We start from the raw sequence: 21361 nt of genomic DNA on the forward strand, positions 1-21361 counted from the left end.
AATGGTTAATTCACCCTTTTGGCATGGTTAGAGACTTTTTGCCTAGCTCAACCAAGGGTCTCATCAAGCACTCATGGCTTTACCCTTGGTTATCCCTTTAACCTTTGCACAAGAGTTTACCCCTTGGGTAAAAGCTTTGTCCAATGGATAACCCTAACCTAACCTTAACTCTTACCTCCTAAGGTAACCATGAGGCCTTCTCAAGCATTTAATGCTTCTTACGTCTCCTCTCAAGCAGTCTCTTGTTGACAATTGTCACCATTTCATTGGTGAGAATTGTAAACATGGATTGATAACTTTCAATCCCAGCCCTTGATAAGATTATTCAATCTCAACCCTTCATTTCCCTATTTTCCCTATAAATAGAGCCCATTCCTTCTTCAAAACGATCAAGTCTTTGTGCATTAAACTTATAGTCTCATAACATTAAGCATATTATCTCTCTTTGATAGAATAGCATTTTAGATCATTTTGATATCATTATAATCTTAGATATATCATGTTAATCTCATATCATGTTAGCTTCATCTTAGTATCATTTTCATACAAGTTTAAGCTTCATATCAATATCTTGCATCCTATCATCATCTAGTTCTATATCTAAATCATCACTAGGATCTTGGTTGCATTCCATTTAGATCTTAGAATCATTTAAATCTCGTTCTTTAGGTTGTCATCTTAAAGAATCAAGTGCTCTTCCAAGCTGAGAGCCACCTTGAATCTTGAAGATCCTTGGAGATAGAGGAACATGGAACGATTTTAAGAGTTTAGATCTATTAACTTGTTTTGATTGATTTCTAACCTCAAATGCAATGTTTCATGTGTCTGTTTGAATTGTTTTCTCCTCTTGCAGGTTGATACCACATTTTCGACATACACTATCCAATGACCGTGCCCCTAATTTGTTGGTCCTCATTGGCAGATGGGTGCCTGATTAAATCAACAAGTGGGCAGACCTACCGTAATTTCAAATCAACGCTAAAGAGTGGATGAGATGAATTGTGAGTCAAGGTGGATGGTAAAACAACCAGCAAACAGAAATAAACCCTCATTTTTTTTGCAGTCACTGTTATTAAAAGATAAAGTATGTTTAGCAGTTGACCATATGGAGGGATTTTATTGGCAATTTTACACAACTTTTTAGATGCAAACTCAATACACTAAATTTTGAATATCTTTCATAATAATCAGTAACTTTGTTACAGAGCCTTTTCTTGTAAAGAGACCAAGGAAAATTGTGTTGCTAGGAATAGAAATAACTTATAAATGTTACACTACATATATATTTCCTTGAAGAAGATGAGCAAACCAGAAAATTATGGAACTGGTGAAACTCGAAGTCAAAACTTGGACACATATTGAAAGGGATGTAAATAAAGTCTTAAAGAAACCAACAATCATATGGAAATCAATGACCTAATCGAAATCATGGTTTAAAAAACTTTTCAGACTGTTAGAAAGCAAGAGTCTCCACAAAGCGGTGGTTTTAAATTATAAATCAGCAGCAACCAATCTCACTAAAACCAGCAGGAAAATAACATGTGCAGGCAAGTTTTAGTCATGATAGGAAACAGTTCAAGAAAGTGCCATACAGTCTTCAGCTTGTGCAGCCTCAGCACTGCAATTGCATCGTATGATAGATATAAATAATGTGTATATAAAAACAACATCTTTATGGATCTGGAGTTTGAAGTCAAGGCTTCTCCCAGCTGACGGAAATTTTACCCAAGAGCTCTTGAGCACAAAAAACTATTATCTTGTGCTTTGGCAGAATAGAAAGATTCAAGAAGACAAGAATCTAGATCTTGAGATTCAACTTGAATTGAAAAATGTTACTCGATTTTTCACCGGCAGCAAGGATCAATCGGTATTTGTAAATGACTCAGCAGGTATTGACCCCAGTACTGTCAGCCAATAAATTGATATCATACCATAACTGTTGAGCAGCTATTGAGATGGCCCATTAAACTGCAGGTCCCAGTGCGTGGTTCAGATCAGAAGCCAACACCAAGCAAGAGGAATGTCATTGTTCAAGAAAGTAATACACAAAGAGCATATAAGGTTGATCCTTCTTGCATCCCTAATGAGTGAAAATGAAGTCAAAGAAGGTTTACTTGCAATTAAGCAAAATACAAAATCTTTGTAGGGAACATTTGAGAGTTCAAGGATATGAAACTTAACACTGGTATCTCTAAAAAGATAACCTGTGAACCAAGTCACTTGACATCTAGAATCCAATACAAACATGGAGAGTGCAGCATTTAAATAGTAACAGTTCAAGATGAAGGCTAGGCAGAAGATCAAGCTGTTTAAAGGTAGCATTGATGCCAAAAAGGTTAACAATTAATTATGACACTTTAGCTGTCAAGGTGTCACTAATAAACAAAAGATAACCCCTGCAAAATTCAAGGTGATAGATTGTATCCTTCTTTAGTGGGAATACTATAATACCCCAAGAAAAAGAAAATTGAACCTCCTGCAATGATAATAGATTAGTGGTATGAATCGATGTTCAATTGACCACTTCTAGATGTGCATCTGCTTGAGGATGGAAGGATGTGGAAAACTTCACTTGGTAGCTCAACAATTTTCACAAAGCCTAACAAAAGCGGCCAAGAAATCTGGAATTTTTTTATATTGCTAATCCTTTACAAATATTTTGCTCATACGAGCATCAAAATGAGACCAATACAAGCTCTTGCAAGAACAACCATGAGACTAGCTCCTTCCAGCAACCACACTGGAAACAACCTATAGAAGACCAGGAGTCACAACCTGGAAATCCAGTTATTTAGAAACCACCTCCACATTAGAAGCCAACTATGGAAGACCACGAGTCACAACTTAAATTCCATATTAGATGTCCCATTGCAATTTGAACTTGGGTCTCAACATTGAGAACACAATGCTTTAACCAATTAAACTCAACCCCTTGGGCAAGAAATCTGGAATTCAGAAAAGATAAATTTTGAAATTTTGAGTAGCAAAGCATGACAAGTCCATACATTCTTCAAGAAAAGCTACACTATTCATCTTTGAGATACTTCAACATATACACAAACATTGCAAATTATAGTCAAAGGAAAATGACGTCGATGTCCAGAAAAATGACTTGCATGATCTGCTAGGAACAGGAGTGAATTATAATAAACCAAATATTTTAATCAATGACAAATTAAAAAATCAGTGTAAATGATGCAATCTGGACCCAAAAGTGACCACCATACAAAGAGTTGAGCTTCTTCCAAAAATTGAATATGAATGTCTTCTACCAGAATACACAACTTTGACATTTCATATTCTTAATATCATTGAGATGACTGTCACAAAAAGATTATTGATTTACCTCTGAGAGTTTCATTAATACAGCAAAAATTGTCACGGTTTGATCATACGCCATGTTAATGCTATTTCAATCATTATAATTTATACAGGTACTTTTCATGATTGAGTAAACTGTGCATACATAGGTAGCGAGCAGTTCAACAATTTTATTGGTTTGGTCCTTTATATTTAAGGACAAGAGAAAGATGTTGTAAGGCCATATGAGCAAGAAATGCTCCTGACTTTTTTACTGCAAATTGAGAACTGGAGTATCTAACAATTTGCATTCAATTATGCAAAGTTTGAACTACATCACAAAATCCTTTATCATATATGTTATAGAACTAATTTACCACAAGACCTTTAAAGGTAAATAAAAAAATTATTTTTGAGATCCCAACCAAGCCAGCAAGCCGAGTTGGAGTTTGACAATCCCTTTATTGGAACTTGGAACAGGGGAGGGGTCTTTTACTTCACCAGATAATTATTCAACCTTTTGACCAAACTCAAGTAACCACACCTTGCCAATCCACCTATGACAAGAGTACAATTCATTGTCCAGACTTAATTACTGCCCTTTAGCTAAGTTTGAAGCATATTTAATATAGCAAGGGAGCTGCATATTATAAGGGAGGAAACAAGATAATCCATGACGCTCATTCCTATAGCCATGACGGCCTACAAACATTGGGCTTCCAAGCAAGTGGCTTTGCTTGAGCTAATGTAGAGGGTAAGTTGCTTTCCGGATCCAAGGCCTACAAACATTGGGCTCCCAAGCAAGTGGCTTTGCTTGAGCTAATGTAAAGGGTAAGTTGCTTTCTCAATCCATGGTATTTGCTAAACTTTTGCAACATGAAGTCAAGCAAATGGAGTGGAGAAGGTTCCCAAAAATACACGCGTCTTGCCTCCACTAAGAATCCCACTAGTCAACCAAGTAATAAAAGTAAATATAATTGTGTCGGCCAAGAGATTTTTTCTTTATGTTTTGTTAGTCATTTGTTATGCATTGTAATTGGTAGTTCCTGACCCGTTGTCGCTTAGTAAATACTGATGGTTGGTAATCTTAACAATGTTGGCCTCCTATGTATTGTATCTTTGGTTCATAGTCGGGAACTAACGACAAACTGGTAGGCTGACATGAGTATTGTAATCAATGCATATCATTGAATAATAAAGAACGAGAATGACATATCTTTTGTATATTGTTGTAAATGCATAATTGTTTTGTACCGTATTTTCATTTACTTCTATAACAAGTAGAGTTAGGGAATAAACATTTGGCGACATTGCCAATATGAATCTTAGGAAAATATAATTCACAAACAGTAAGTATGGCAATGTAATGGACCGACCTGTGGAAGAACCAGAAGTAACCAAAATGACAGAAGAAGAATACACAACAAAAGACAAATTGACACCAAAGTTGGTTTACTTGTGGCAAGTATCTGTAAACTCGTACGTTCGAAGGGAGGCTCTTGAGCAAGAGGTCATCGAGAAAAATATTCAGCATAACCTAACAATGAACGACACAATCTACAATATTCTTCAAACACTGCCGAGGTTGATTGCACATAACTTTATTACCCTTTGAGATCCTAGGGAAGGGAGGGATCAAGACCATGTAGACAACAAATACTATAGTGGTACGATGAATGAAACCAGAGGGAGGAAGAACGTGACACTACCAAGAGACATACCTCCAAAAATTAATGCTCGTGCAGTCGAACAAAGACAAAAGACATATCCAAAACAGTCAGGAAGTCATACAAGGATTAACAAGATGATCCCTTCAATTGAGAGAACAAAGCCAACGACAAAGACAAATAAGAAGACCATGAATAGTTTTCAAGAACATGGACCGGAGTGGGAAAAGACTTTTGCAACATGTACAACTGATTTGGCAGTCATTGAATACAAGGTGGAGGCTATGCCAAGTCCACCAATGGATGAGCTTGAAATCATCATGTCTACGTTCATTGAATTTGCTGTCAAAGAAAAGGACAATGGGCACATAATACTAGAAGATGATTTGAACAAGTGACCGAATAGAAGATGTTGAATGAAATATTGCAATCTTTTTCTTATTTTCTCTTGCTCCTAGCAAATTGTGCCTTTGAGGATATCTTATTTTTCATTGATCAGAAGTTGTAAAAAGGTGATGGTTAGGGTGGTGAGTATACCTACCCCCATTTTGGGTTTCATTGTTTAATCTTGGCCATTGATTAGGATCAATCTGGGCCCTTGGTTCATAACAAGAAGTCTATATAAGGCTTGCGTTGTTTTTTGTAAGGGGGATTTTTTACAAATTGCTGCCGAAATACTGCCAAAACAAATGCAAACTCATTGAAGCTTGGTGAGAAATTGTGTTGTTTTGAATGTTAGCATGGTTTCCACTTCTCAACATATAGTTAAAGTTCATTGATTTTAATGGTGAAATGTGAAGATATTTAATAAATTCCTTGGTTCTTACCATTTGTAGTTTGCTGATTGCAAATTACTTTGCATGGTTAGTATAAACCGTATTGTGGCAAGAGTTCAATTGTGGATGTTCATTTCGATTGTGCTAGCATTGGGTATTTACAATATGAAAATATTTTATTACCTTTGAAGATTGCACTTTTCTATGGCATGGTGAGCTATCTCTGATCAAGTAGGAAGTAGTTTTATAAGGAATTTGTTATCTAAACATTATCCATTATCATCATTGTCCTTGGGATAGATTAGATTTTTAAACCTTTTCTCTCTTTTGCATTTTATTTGAAATCATTCTTAGGACAAGTTTGAAAGAGCATCAATCATTATTGCAAAGTCTGATGTCGCTAAAGGTCTCAAAGGTCATGAATTTGTTAAAGTTTTCTTTAGGAAAGAATCCATGAAATATTGAATAATTGTGTAAGTCCCTTTGTGTAAACAGCAAATCACATCATTTTTCACTGAGTTTATACCTCGCATCATCAAGACCTGAAAATAGGAACCTTGGGGTGACCTCATTTGATCATATCTTTAGCATTTGAGGTTTCCTAATTCAAGATAGGATAGAATACTTAGTGTATTTTATTCTGTGTTGGAGAGTGTCACAAAACTCCCATCAACACAATCAAGCTTTACTAATAAGGCAGATCTTCTATTTTAGGATAAAGCATGCATTTCCACAAATCATCACCTTTCAAACAAACAAAAGAAAAACAAATTGAGGAGGCATCTATTTTTGAGGCAGCGGTGAAAAATCTTTTATAACAGATTATACGGCAAAAGTTGGCAATTCTTTATAAAATCCTCAAACACATGTTTTATAAGTCAAAAATCTTGTTTAAAACAGCCTTCAAACATTCCATATACAACAGAATAGAACACTACAACAGTCATATCAAGAAATAATAGCAGACTGCTGCTATCAGCAAGTGTTAATTTCGGCAAGGCTGGGCAGAATTCGTCAGCAGCCAGAGGCATTCATCAGTGAACAAGTCTTTTCTTCTAAAAGCTTCCTCTCTCATATCATTTGCTAGTTGTTCCAAGATGGAATAAGACTTCAGTATACAAGATTCCTCTCTTATATCATTTGCTAGTTGTTCCAAAGTGGAATCAGACAATAGTATATGAATACCACAACAGCAAGTATGCAATTCTGCAGAAAAATCAGTCATTATTTCATCCATATCAGGCATAATAAGGCTCCATTCTTCTGTTCTTCCCTAAATTATCTGTAAAATAAAAGTGAGATTTATTAAAGAAGTCATTTGAAAGTTCTCCAAGGATTCAAAGAAGTGTATTCACAACACTTAGGGTTTCAAGAGCATGCAAGACAGTGGGAAACAAAGTCAACAAAGGATATTCAAATTGAAGGCATCAGAAAAGGTGATAGTTTCAAAGAGTTCTGAGAGATATGCCATGATCAACAAACAAAAAAAACTGCATTGAAATCGTTTAGAGCCACCAGGGAAGTAAATTTTTAGCCCACAATAAAAATAGCAACTAAGTTTAGTCATCACCATTTTTAAAGAAAATATTCCAAAAGGACCAAAACACACTATTTCTAGTCAGCATTATTTATAGCTTATGTTATTTTTATCTCTGCACTTTGGGGCTCTTGTTCCCCCTAATAAGCTATTTGTATTGGTTTCTTGACCACTTATGTTGGTGGTTCCTGCTGTTTTGTATTTTGATTTTGGTTCTTCCCCTTTGTGGGACCTCTGTAGGATTCTACTCCTACAGCTTTCTTTGTAAAACTGACATAATCTTGAGATGCATTGACCTACTTTTGCCTACCCGTGTGTAGTGTCCCCTTTTCCAATGCCATAACTTTTGCCCTAAAATTAAAATTCCAAGTACGTAAAGAAATGGAATATAGATATCATTTACCAATTAGATCCTAATTGAGACCCCTCAATCATGTTAGATAAAAAATTGATCATTCCTGCTAGGGTTAGGGACATTATCTTAACCATTATTGTACATTAAATAATATACACATGGAATTCCTTTAAGGTTTTTCCCAACAACCTATCCACATAATGAAGCATCATGGGAGATCATACAAGGCGCCTTGAGCTTATCTGTCAAGCTTAGGAGCACGGAATAACACCCGCCATTTGGCCTCCCAGCCCCACCCAGGGTTACCCAGCTCGAAAGGACCCTATGCTATTTACATCCCTTATATGCACATATATCTCCATAATGGGACAGCAGATTGGCTGAAGCTTTTAAAGGAATCTTCATCATCCTTAATTTTGCATACATTCCTACTTCATTATTAATTATACATTAGAAGCAATAGAATATCTGCATACATTCCTACTTCCTATCAAATTAAAGACCAATAACAAATTAGCCAAATCATATTGCTTTGCATTCTACTTCATACCACCATATTTGATAAATATGTAACTGCTGTTTAATATATATCTTCTGAGTCTGCAACTCTTACTAGATTGAATGCTTATCGTTCTCTTCCATGCTCCTCCCTTTCCAACTGTTCCTTCTATATTTTATATCTTAAGATGTGTCTTTTTGAAAAGCGATGTCTATTTGAAAAGACACGCCCTTTTGTTAACACACTCCCCTATGATTAATCGCTGCTTTTGTTTTACTTTAATTGCTACCTTATTGTTCTCCCCAAACACTGCATTATGCATCCTAATCGCTACCTTTTTAACACTGCATATTAGTTAGACATTCCTTTGCAACATTATCTCATCAAGTTATTTGTTGTGTGTTAATTTCCAGCTCTCACTTGATGTGACAATTTATGGAGATCTTTATTTGTAATAAACATTAATTTTGACTCCCTTTTATCATTGAATATTGAGATTTTTATATTAACTTCAATGCCGCTTCTTTAGCATTACTCTCATGATGAGGATTGACCATCTTCTTACATACTGATCGCTGCTTTTAAACCTATTTAATCAGCATATTAGTTTCATATAAATCGCTGCCACTTTATCTTTTTATTCCTTTGCTGTTAGCCTGGCTCTGATCATATTTGCAGAAAATTGTGAAGTCTTAGGGAGTAGGACAATTTTCTGAATTTGTTTAATTAGGGTAGTGACTATGAATATGTTATAGTCAGGATCATGATAGTGAAGAATATAGCCCTGGTGGGGGCATGACACCGTGACATTAATATAATTTCTCCTTTTTTCTATTCTTAGCATTCTCATTTTTCAGCCTAAAGTCAACTATTGTTAGATCATCTATCAATAAATCTCTCATCATGCAAGAGATGTGAGCAGTAAGTCGATTTGTAACTAATTTAATCTACAACTTAACTAGAGGTTGCATGATTTTAGTTTTAGTTTTAGTATTGGAAAATAGGATTTTGTAAGAATCGTACTTAGTTTTTATTTTTTCCATACAATTGCTTTGTAAACATTATAAATAAGCGTTATTTTACACTTAGATTTCCTAATGGTAACGCTCGCACCTACTTGTAGCTGCAATTGCCATTCACCAAGTACTCAAGATTATTATTCATTCAATATAATTTAGTATATGCCTATTTTTGCTTCTCAATTACCATTGAAAGTGTTTCATCTTATGTGTTATTGTGCTTTATGAGTTGTAATGTAAAAGTTACTGAAAGCTTTCTATTACAGTAGATGTTAGATTTGTCTCTCGTAGCTTTAAATACAACTATTGTGCTTAACTTTTAACGTTTGGTGTATGTGTTTAACCTATTCAATCCTTTAGATGTGCAAGTGTTATTCAAACTCTGCTTTCAATTGAACAATGCATACATGTCATAGGATTTATTTTCAGTAATAAAGTACAAAAATCCTTTGCCACAGGTTGAAGAGTTTCTCAACCTTTTTCCATAGGTGAATCCAAAAAAACGAACTTCTAGTTTTATTCAGCATTACCATGAACACTATAAGGATTGTATAGCAACTAAATATTGTTCGTTGTACGTTAGTTTTTGTTTTACATATCTATTCCGTTTTGTGTAGCACTGGAAGGTGCAAATTAAAATGCTAACAAGCCATGTGTCCAGGCTGTTCAAAGCAGATTGAGATGCTTCTAATCAAAGGTCCAAATGAATTCCCTCACTTACTGGTCCAAGAATAAAAAATGTTCTCAATGTCATTCTAGTTTAGGCTTTTAGTTGTGAATACAATAGCCAAGTGCACAAGTACTTATATTGTTGCGAGGAGAATATAGGATTTTGACATCTCAAAATATTGATCAGATTTAGTCATTAAAAAACCCAGACCCTGTTTTGGCATACATCACAACTGTGTATGATGTGATTCTTCTCTTTTTATTGATAATTATACTTCAATTTTATCAATAAAAAGTACTCTTATAGACACGCGAGTCATACATAAATCACCAGAAAATGAAAAAATTCTTGTATAAGATTAGATGTAAGTTGGTTATGTGTGTGGGTCATATAGGTTTACATGACAACGAGTGACATAGCCTTATGCCACACCACTACATTTTCCCTTAAGGAAATTCCTTTTATGTCTTTGCATTTATCCTTTACTCTAAGTAAATTGTCTAATGAGAACTTAATTCAAGATTCAAAAAATGCTGCATATTGACTGTTATAGTTACATGACAGCATGACAAGACATATCCCACACTACAAACCTTTCTAATGTTGGCCAATTTTGAGCAATACATGAAGCATCCAGATAATAAGATTAGAGTGCTCCAAAGGAAAACAGCAAGGTTGATTCCAAATCAGGAATTAGAAAATCTTTAAAAGAAAATTCTAAAGATTAAGATACCAACAAGAATGGGTAAGGAAAGTGAAAAGATCAAAAAAGCATTCAAATTAGAATATAACCCAAACCTAAGCCGGAGAATGTTAGAGTAGCATCAAAATATATAAGAAATATTAGACAATAAAAATGCATTATTTCCACTTCTCATACCATAGAGCGTTGAGCAGAGAAAATGGCATTCATCACAGCAACATATCTGCGAACACAACCTTTTAGAAACCCCATATAAAAAATCTGAAAATTGAAAATCTTTGCACCAGTTTGTAAGACACGTACTGTTGTGGTCCATCTGGTGATCCCTGCAAACATAATATCTGATCCAGAAACTCACAGTCAAAAGAATATTTAGAAGCATGGAAAAATAAACAATACATCATTTAACCTGTGAATATTTAAAACAACTCAAGAATTTGTTCACATTCTAACCATCAAATAAGATTTGGAGAATCACCATAACAGTATTGAATATTCTAAATCGTCATCAGACAGAGAGCTCTTCTAACTACATCCTATATGAAGAGCCCCTACCAATAGATTAAGAAATACAGAAATTCAAGCTACTATGAAACAGAAATATCACCATAAGCATACAAAATTCTATTTCCAAAAACATTTAGGAACACATGCTCAACTAGCCAATCTGTTGAGAAGTTCAAGATCTGGAAATGGATAGTTTCATTGAAGACCAACAAAAGTATTGACAAAGAAGCTTAGCGAAGCTCAAACTTTCACATATTCATTTTTAAGTTTAAATATTGTAAGAGGGATGAGATGCATTGATTATCCCACTTGAGAAAGATCTGCCAACAATTTGCTAGTACATTTTGGAAGCACCAATGGGGTTTGAACTTTGTAAAATGCTTCTGTATGTGGGAAAAGCGGTGCAATGAAACGAGAATTACGAAATCAATGACTAGTCCACACACCAATGGGACTCTTGGTGCAAGTTATGGAGCTATATGGAATAGCTCAACTTCCCAAGGGGTGTTCCATTGTTCTCTATCTCACAAGACCCCTCAAGCCAATGCCTTTGCTCTCAGATCACTGAGCAAAGTGACTTAGGGATGACAACCATGAGAATGAGGGATGTTTTTGATCAATCTAACATGAATGCAATCCTAACTATGCATGATTTTAACCAATATGAATTAAACTAGTGTGTATATGATGATAAGATGAAAAGATTAGCAAAAGAACTATCCTAACATGATATACTAGTTTAATATGATTATTTATGATGATAGAAATGCTTCTAAAATGTTTATTAGATTATTTCTATTTCAAAGAGAGACTAAATGCTTGATAAAAATGAGTATAAGTGTGATGCTAAAGACTTGGATATGGAAATGAGAAAATGAGCGCTCTATTTATAGGAAAAACAGGGTAATGGATGGTCAAGATTGGATGATCTTATCAAGGGCCAGGATTGAAAGTTATCAATCCATGTTTACAATTCTCACCAATGAAATGGTGACAATTGTCAACATAAGACTGCTTGAGAGGAGATGTAAGAAGCATTAAATGCTTGAGAAGACCTCATGGTTACCTTAGGAGGTAAGGGTTAAGGTTAGGTTAAGAAAACCCATTGGATAAAGCTTTTACCCAAAGGATAAACTCTTCTGCAAGGGTTAAAGGGATAACCATGGTCAAAGCATTAAATGCTTGATGAGACCCTAGGGTTAGATGAAGGTTGAGTTAGGCAAAAAGTCTCTAACCATGCCAAAAGGGTTAGTTAACCATTAATGGTTTGGAAGACTTTGGGAACAAATTTGTAAGAGTCCTTTTGGGGGAATTCAACAAGTTAGCTTGTTGAAGGCATAAAAGCTTTAATGACTTTGGAAGACTTTACTCCAAATTTGAGAAGTGACATCCTCAAATTTAGGGAAAGGGGATAATTGAAAGGTTTAGGCTAACTGATTAGGATTAGATAGGTTCTAGAAAGAGGGTTAGGAGGCAAGTGGGAGAATGCAAGTGGATGGAGGGTAATTTCCATTAAAATAAATTGCTTTATTTCAAAAAAATACATGCAAGTGGAGAATTTAAATAAATTAGATATATTTATTTGAAGTGAATCTTTTAATTAAATGTAGATTTAATTAAAAGGAGAGAGAAGAGATTTATTTAAACAAAATGATTTATTCAATTAAATGACATGAAAGGCTTAGTTGAATTTAAATAGATAAATTGAATAATTTATTTAATTAAATAGAGGAATGTGGATGATTTAATTAAATTAGATTTAACTAAATAGAGAAATGAGAATAAAATGAACATTAAATATTCATTTAGGAATGTGGTCATTTTTATACGTCTACAGCTTCAATCATATTATCAGCATCCTTTGAAATTTTCCATTTCATGTGTGACACTCTTGACTAGAAAGCGGAATTCTGAGGAGAAGTTGAAGAAATACATCGCCAGGATAGTGTTGGTTAAGGTCTCCAATGACCATGTTATTGATTATTTTGTCATCAATGTCAAAGGATTGTTGTAAAAAGAATTGGAATGAAATACTAGTCAAGCTGCTGATTTTTCATCAGCTACTAGGTTGCGTGCTTGAGCTACTTGGTTGTGTGCTTGAGTTACTTAGTTGCCTGGTTGAGCTACTTATTAGAATAATATATAAGTTATTAATTATTAATGGTCAGTTTTGTATTCGATTGTAAATATTAGATGTTTCTAATTTTGCTTCTATTATCGATTGTTCATAATGGAAACATCGATCTTGAAACTCTATAAATGATCGTTTGATCATTCATTTAATTCATTCAGTATTTTGCCAATTACTTGCGTAATATGGTACTAGAGTAGGATTTAATTTTTTGGGAAAAATTTTATAATTCTAAAAACTTTTCAATGAAATTTTTTACTGAATTTTTTTCCATAAAATTTTCAGAAGTGTTCGTGATTTTTCCAAAAACATTTTTCTTGTGGCCTTTGTTAAATTTGTAGGTTATGTTCGCACGAGGTTGTTTACATGCAATTTTCCCTGTGACAAGGAAAATTGCGTTTATCTCTATTCGTGTCGTTCGTTCAACCTCTTGCATTAGTTCACCCTGCCGTGAGATCTTTGCGACACATATTTTTTGTGCGTTTTTCGCATCTCCAAACCGCGACAGGTCTGCGTGGTCTGTTACTGCACTATGGATGCAAATTTCTAGACCTTCAACGATGCCATTTTACGTGGATCTCTGCTCTAAAAAATCATGCTCTACGATTTTCTCCTATGTTCATCAAACCCGCACGAAGGTCAAAATTTCGTGATTCTTTTGCGACCCATCTTTCATCCATGCGATTTTTCTTACTACGGTGTTATTTTGGCGTTTGTGTGGTTCATGTTTGTGGACTCGATATCCACGTTTCTCTGTGTTCAGCTTCTATAGGCTAGAGTTTCTCGTTTTTTTCGTGACTTCTTTTCTCACAGGATTTTCTTTGCTCACAGTCTAAGGCTAGGGCTTTTACCCTCAATTTGTAATCCGCCATTTATGTTCTTGCTTCCGCCTAGGGTTTTTATGAACCCTCTATATCTTTTTTTTCTAGCGGGCAATCATAATTTTTTTCAGGTTTTTATCAGTATTTTATGGGTTTTTCGACACATTTCTGGGTCTGTGTGAAAATTTTATGGGTCCTCCAAAATCTGTACCTTGGGATCCTTGCCCGAAAATTTGTTATTTTGCCTCGAAATCAATGATCTTTCTGCCTCACTTTTGGTCATTACGTGTCACATTTATGCGAATTCACGCATTGACAATCTCTTGCCTCAATATTCGTGTTGTCATTCAGTCAACCAACTTTGACCTCAATTTTTGTGATGGCATCTTTGACAAATATACTACTTGAGAGTTAGGAATTCAACGACAAAAACTACAATACCTAGAAGCAACGGATGCTCACAATTTTTGAGTATCGTGTCATTGATCAGCTGATTCTTGGAAAGGCCACCTGTCCTTCTGCAACCGGTCCTGATCAGACCAAGTTTGATGAGCAAAATCATGAAGTTGTCATGCTCATCAAGCTCTCAGTTACCAACAATCAACTTCCTGAAATACCTACCAACAAAAAAGCTACCAAGATATGGGCGCATCTCAAGACACTACATGAGACATCTGATAAGAGCAGAGCCTTCTGTTTGAAAAACATGCTCCTCTATTGTCATGGATGAACCAGAATCCCTTTAAGAGCATCTCAATCGGATCAAAGACATTAGTGATCAGTTAGAAACCATTAGTCGAAATATGGAGGAGGACATGGTAGTTATCACATTGAAGAGTTTACTGAAGTCCCATGAGCATTTTGTCAAAACACTCAACATCACATCAACTGGTGTTGATCTTAAGTTCCCTGATCTTTGCACTAAACTTCTACAACAGAATCAATGGAAACAACAGGATCGATGGAAGTTCGGCGATGGTACCAACTCATCCGCTACAGAACAAGCTTTTGCAGCCAAATCATTTCATAAGGATAAAGGCAAATCTCAATCTTCTCAGCAGAATAACTCGGCTTCGTCATCAAAAGGCTCGAAGAAGAAAAATGTTTAGTGCAATTACTGCCATAAGTATGGTCATATGAAACTTGAGTGTCGTAAACGCTTGGTTGCACAGGCCAAGAAAAGTGGTTCACATCCTAGAGAAAATGTAGCGGAGTACACTTAGCAGAGCGAGTCTGCCTTTTTATACCATTATGGCTAAAAGACCTGCAGACCATGTGAAGTCTTTTGCCTGGTATATAGATTCAGGTGTCTCACGCCACATCACTCATCGTTGGGATTGGTTCATTGACTTTCAACCTTACTCAGATTCTATTATTTATGGAGGGGTAGAGTACACTATTGTCAAAAAGGGCAATGTGCAGATTTCGTCTGGGGGGAGGAAATTGATTTTCCTCAATGTGTACTATGTTCTAGGGATGGAACTCAACCTTCTCTTAGTCAGTCAAATTCTCAGACATTCTCCTCGGCTTGACGTGACCTTCAGTTTACATGAGTGCAATATCATTGATCGAGAGAGTCAATCTATTGTTGTTGTGGGCCTTGAGGATCATGATCTATTCACACTAGTTGATTCTGGTGATTCTCAGGAGCTTGTCGTGGTAGCCAAACACTCCTCTATTAGTACACTTTGGCATCAGCGTTATGGGCACTTAAATGTGCACTATCTTTCTCAACTTGTTGGTTCGGGAAGATCGTCTCATCGGACTGCCAAAGATCCAAACCCAGAACCTCGAAGTTTGCGGAGCATGTCAGGCTAGGAAGCAACATCGGACTCCACTATCAGATGGCGAATCCTGGAGAGCTTCTAAGGTACAACTGGCCCATGCTAATATCAGTATACCTATGGCTACTCCTTTTGTTACTAGGTCCAAGTATTTTTTGCTTTTTGTTGATGATTTCAGTTGAAAAATGTGGGTGTACTTTCTTCAATATAAATCAAAGGTGTTTGTTTTGTTTCAAAAGTTCAAAGCATTAGTAGAAAAAGAGTTTGGTCAACATATTGTTACTCTTCGATCTAATAACTAGGAAGAATTTTGTTCTTCATTCTTCTCACATTTTTGTGAACATGGCATAAAGCACCAACTCACTACACCTTACACCCCTCAACAAAACGGTGTCATTGAGTGGAGAAACCGCACGATTACCGAAATGGCCTGGTCTATGCTTGAATACAAGTGTGTTCCAAAGAGGTTTTGGGCTGAAGTAGTTAACACTTCAATCTATCTTTTGAATCGGTCTCCTACAGTGGCTGTGAAGAAAAGAACTACAGAGGGGGCCTAGTCAAGCCGCAAGCACAAAATCAGTCACCTACAGGCTTTTGGCTCCACTAGCTTTATTTGGATCCCTGATGCTAAATGCACCAAGTTGGATGCCAAGAGCCCAAAACTTATGCTAACCGGCTACAGTGATAATCACAAAGCCTACCAACTAGTTGACATTGAGACAGATCGTCTCATCTTCAGTCGTGATGTGGTATTTGATGAGGAACAAGGGGCATTTCAGCTCTCTCCTCCAGTTATGGATTCAAAGGATCAGCCATTGAAGGCTCCAAACTTGGGTTTTCGTTTTCCATTAAGTCCACCTGATAGGAAGGCTTCAACTATTCCACTTCCTACACCTACAACGGCTCCTTTTGCAAGATCACCTAGACACACAATTGCACCACCTGAATTTCCTCAGGATTCATCTGATCTTCTATTTGATGAACCTGATCCTTTTGCACCTCCTGCATCTGGTGTTGGCACTTCTACTCTCCGGCCTAAATAGTGGGCTAAGACAATTGTTGATCTTCTTGATGATGAGCTCATCGAGGGTAGAACTGCTTGAAACAAGAGTAAAAATCCCGATTATGTCAATTTTGCTCTCATGGCCAATATTTATAGTGTGTATGAACCTCAAACATACACATAAGCAAAGGGGATACCTAAGTGGGAACAAGCTATGGCAACTGAGCACCACAACTTGCTGAAAAATAACACGGTTTTTGTCAAATCTTCCTCCGGGGAAGAAACCCATTGGATGCAAACAGGTCTATAAGGTCAAATACAAGGTTGATGGTACTTTGGATAAGTACAAGGCTCATCTCATTGCCAAAGGCTTCTCTTAGCGTGAAGGAATTGATTACGAGGAGACAATTGCTCCGACAGCAAAGATGAGCACCATCAGATTAGTCCTAGTCATGGCAGCTCAGTGTGGTTGGAAGGTCCATCAGATAGACGTCAAGAGTGCCTTCCTGAATGGTGATTTACAAGAAGAGGTCTACATGATGCAACCTCCTGGATTCAAGATTGTCGACAAAGAACACCAAGTGCCCAAACTGGTGAAAGCACTCTATGGCTTGAAACGAACTCTTTGGGCATGGTACATGAAAATTGATAAGTACCTCACATATCAGGGTTTCCAAAGAAGTCCTTCCGACTCAAATTTGTATGTCAAGACTACTAGGAGTAATATCATCCTTCTGGTAAATTATGTGGATAATCTGCTAATCATTAGCAGTTTGGCATCCTTGATTCAAGGAATCAAACAGAATTGATGCCTGTCTTTTGACATGACCGACCTTGGGCTTCTGCACTACTGCCTAGGAGTTGAGGTTTGGCAGCAATCTCATGGCATCTTCATCTCTTAGTCTAAGTATGCCAAGGCTTTGCTAGAAAAGTTCTGAATGCAAGACAGCAAACCTGCATCTACACCTATGGAGAAAGGCCTGAAGTTGTCAGCCAAATCCGATTCTCCAATTGTGAATGAATCCGATTTCAGACAACTAGTGGGCAGTTTAATATATGACCTGATCTGAGCTATGAAATGAGTTACATTTCCCGATTCATGACAGCTCCTACATCAGATCATTGGGCTGGAGTGAGCCAGATCTTGCACTATGTCAAGGGCACTTCAAACTTTGGCATCCTTTATGGACGAACCAAAGATCCCAGACTCATTGGTTTCACAGATTCGGATTGGGCAAACTATGTTGATGATAGAAAGTCCACATTCGAGTATGTCTTTAGTTTGGGCACAGGTGTTGTCACTTGGACCAGTAAGCAGCAGGTCGTAGCTCCTTCCTCAATAGAAGCTAAATATCAAGGAACAGTCAAAGTAGCTTGTGAGGCAATTTGGCTTCGTAGCATGCAATCAAGGGGTGTTCAAACTCGCCAAAAATCCAATCTTCCATGAGTGAACCAAGCATGTTAAGCTTCATTGTCACTTCATCCACAAGCTTGTTGAAGAACGATCCGTGGATTTGCAGTATGTTCCTAGTGAGGATCAAACTGCAAATATCCTCACCAAGTCTCTGAATTCGAATAAGTTTGTAAAGTTCAAAGGGCTACTTGGTGTAGTAGACAGATTAACCATTAAGGGAGGGTATTAGAATAATATCTTAGTTATTAATTATTAACAGTCAATTTTGTATTCTATTGTAAATATTAGATGTGACTAATTTTGCTTCTTTTGTTGATTGTTTCATAATGGAAACATCGATCGTAACTCTATAAATGATCATTTGATCTTCATTTAATTCATTCAGTATTTTACCAATTACTTGCGTAATACTACTTGGTTGTGTGCTTGAGCTACTTGGCTATGTGGTTGAGCTACTTGGTTGCATGCTTGAGCTGGTTGCTTGTCCACTTCACCTACTTGCTAGTTTAACATGCCAAATCAGATTGACACGTCATCAATTGAATGTTCAAAAGGACAGTTTTTATGGAATCAAATTAATTTCTTATGGGCTGCGATAGACCTTGGAATATGCTGACGAACTTAATACGTTTTCAGAGGTGTTAGGATAGATGTTTGGCATTTTTTTATTTTAAGTGATTCCTTTTTGTGTGACGAGAGAGTGGGATTGCTTCTAGCCTTAGCACCTTTTGCATTTATCATTCGAACAAAATTTCTTTTTTGAGAATGCGTGGTATTGAGTTTTTGGTGGTTGATTCCATGTTCATGTTGAAGAAGTTTCTTGCAGCCTTAAAGCCTTTTTGTAACCTTTTTATTGCCAACAAAGATTCTTTTAAATAATACTTGAGATCATTGATGGAAAAGTGGGGCCTTTTTCTATCATCTCGATTTTTGACGTGTTGTTCTGCTCATCGGGTTTTTACTAGGGGAGACGTTTTTGGATATATATGTGTGGAATTTGCTGATTTCAATATGATTCTTTATCCATCGTGTTTTTCCTTGGCTAAAAGACTTTTGAGCGTATGCTCCTAGCAAAGAACGTATACAAGTTTTTAAGAATTATCGTGGCTCTCATTTTTTTCTTTCTTTCAGATTTTTGAGAGCTGACGTGATTATATTTGACTAGTGTGAATAGCAATTATTCTATTTCAGAACATTGGTGGTCATTGATTATCTTTACTAGGGGTGATTTTACTTGTCTAGACGAGACAGAGGTTTGTGGTCACATGATTATCATATACTTTGCTGCTGAAGCATAACCTTTAATTATCAGAGTTGGTGCTCTCAGTGAGTTGGTGATTGCTTATGTATTTCTGAGTTGGTGCTCATTTGGTAATTGAAAGCTATTGATGTGTTGTTTTTTTCCACGTGAAATTTAGTGTCTACATCTTGATGTTTGCTCTCTATTTTTTATGTCATTTCGTGCATTTTAAAAGTTTACAAGAAAGTGATTGGCACAAAGTGGGTGTACAGAAATAAGTTAAATGAAGATGGTAAAGTGATGAGGAACGAGGCAAGACTTGTGTGCAAAGGTTAGGCAACAAGTTTAAAATATTGACTTCAAAGAAACTTTTGCTCCTGTTGCACGTTTAGAAGCTATAAGAATGTTCTTAGCCTTTGCTTCTTTTAAAGGTTTTAAAGTTTTTCAAATGGATGTTAAATTTGTTTTTCTGAATGGTATTCTGAATGAGAAAGTTTATATAGAGCAGCCAGGTGGATAGTTATATCAGAAAATCAGAGCTATGTATGCAAGTTAAAAAAGGCACTCTATGGTCTTAAACAAGCCCCACGTGCTTGGTATGCTAGACTAGACTGTTGGTGTTGGAAATAAGCCACACCCGGACTGACGATGGATTGGTCCAAGAGAGGCCAGTAGCTCAGTGGTAGAGCACTCCAGCAGCGCATGGAAGGTCCTAGGTTCGAGTCCTAGCCGGTCCATGTCTCAACATGCTATCAAAGCCAGGTCCAGGCTAGGAGCCCCAAGCACACGAGAGGTGTGGCTTAAGGGGGGGTGTTATTGTTGGAAATAAGCCACACCCGGACCGACGATGGATTGGTCCAAGAGGGGCCAGTAGCTCAGTGGTAGAGCACTCCAGCAGCGCATGGAAGGTCCTAGGTTCGAGTCCTAGCTGGTCCATGTCTCAACATAGACAGTTATTTGCAACAGTAGGGTTTCAGAAGAGGGATAATGGGCAACAATCTAAATGCTAAAGAAGAAGGTAATCATATGTTGATAGTTGTAGTTTATGTTGATGATCTGATTTTTGGTACCGATTGAGAAGATATATGTCAAGTTTTTGCTACTAATATGACGGAGTTCAAAATGTCCATGCTGGGTGAGTTATCCTTCTTTCTTGGTTTGCAAATTCATCAATCAAATAGAGGCATTTTTATTTCTCAAACAAAGTATATTAGAGAGATGTTTAAAACGTTTAGAATGGATGATTGCAATCGTGTGAGCACTTCAATGGTGACAGGATGTAAAAATGATGAGTCTCTAGATGCTAATCAAACTTTGTACAAATCTATGATAGGAAGTTTATTAAATGTTACAGCTACTAGACCTGACATTATCCAAGCAATTGGTTATGTTGCTAGATTTCAGGCTACTCCTAAAGATACTCATGTTCATGCAGCTAAGAGGAATTTCAAGTATCTTAAGGGTACTACGGATTATGGGTTATGGTATCCTAAAGGTAATGATTTTACACTTACAGCTTATACAGATGCAGATTGCGGTGATTATGTTGATGATAAAAACAGCACAAGTGCAGGTGCATTCTTCCTAGGTGGTTGTCTTGTATCTTGGTTCAGCACAAAGCAAGCTTCTACTTCATTATCTACAACTGAAGCGAACTACATTGCAGCAATGTCTTGTTGCACACAAGTTCTATGGATGAAGCAAACACTGAAAGACATTAAGGTAGAGTATGATCACCCTATATCTATCTTTTGTAACAATGCAAGTGCTATTAATATCTCTAAGAATCCTGTTATACACTCTAGGACTAAACATATTCCTATAAAGTATCATTTTTTGAGACAACAAGTTAGTAATCAGCAAGTTAAGTTGGAATATGTGTCTACTAAAGAGTAGATTGCAGATTTGTTTACTAAGCCTCTACCAAAGGAAACT

General features: G+C 36.5%; 1 protein-coding gene across 1 annotated transcript in view; it reads right to left on the minus strand.

Moving 5' to 3' along the window:
• LOC131071193 (general transcription and DNA repair factor IIH subunit TFB4) overlaps positions 1–21361 on the minus strand; it is a 162251-nt gene that overhangs the window by 90493 nt on the left and 50397 nt on the right. The window contains exons 5-6 of the mRNA XM_058006912.2: positions 10830–10867; positions 10704–10749 (exon numbers count right to left, since the gene is read on the minus strand). Of these exons, the coding sequence (XP_057862895.1) occupies positions 10704–10749; positions 10830–10867 (84 nt within the window). The remainder of the gene's footprint in view (positions 1–10703; positions 10750–10829; positions 10868–21361) is intronic.

Source organism: Cryptomeria japonica, chromosome 7 (genome assembly GCF_030272615.1).
Source record: "Cryptomeria japonica chromosome 7, Sugi_1.0, whole genome shotgun sequence".
Lineage (NCBI taxonomy): Eukaryota > Viridiplantae > Streptophyta > Pinopsida > Cupressales > Cupressaceae > Cryptomeria > Cryptomeria japonica.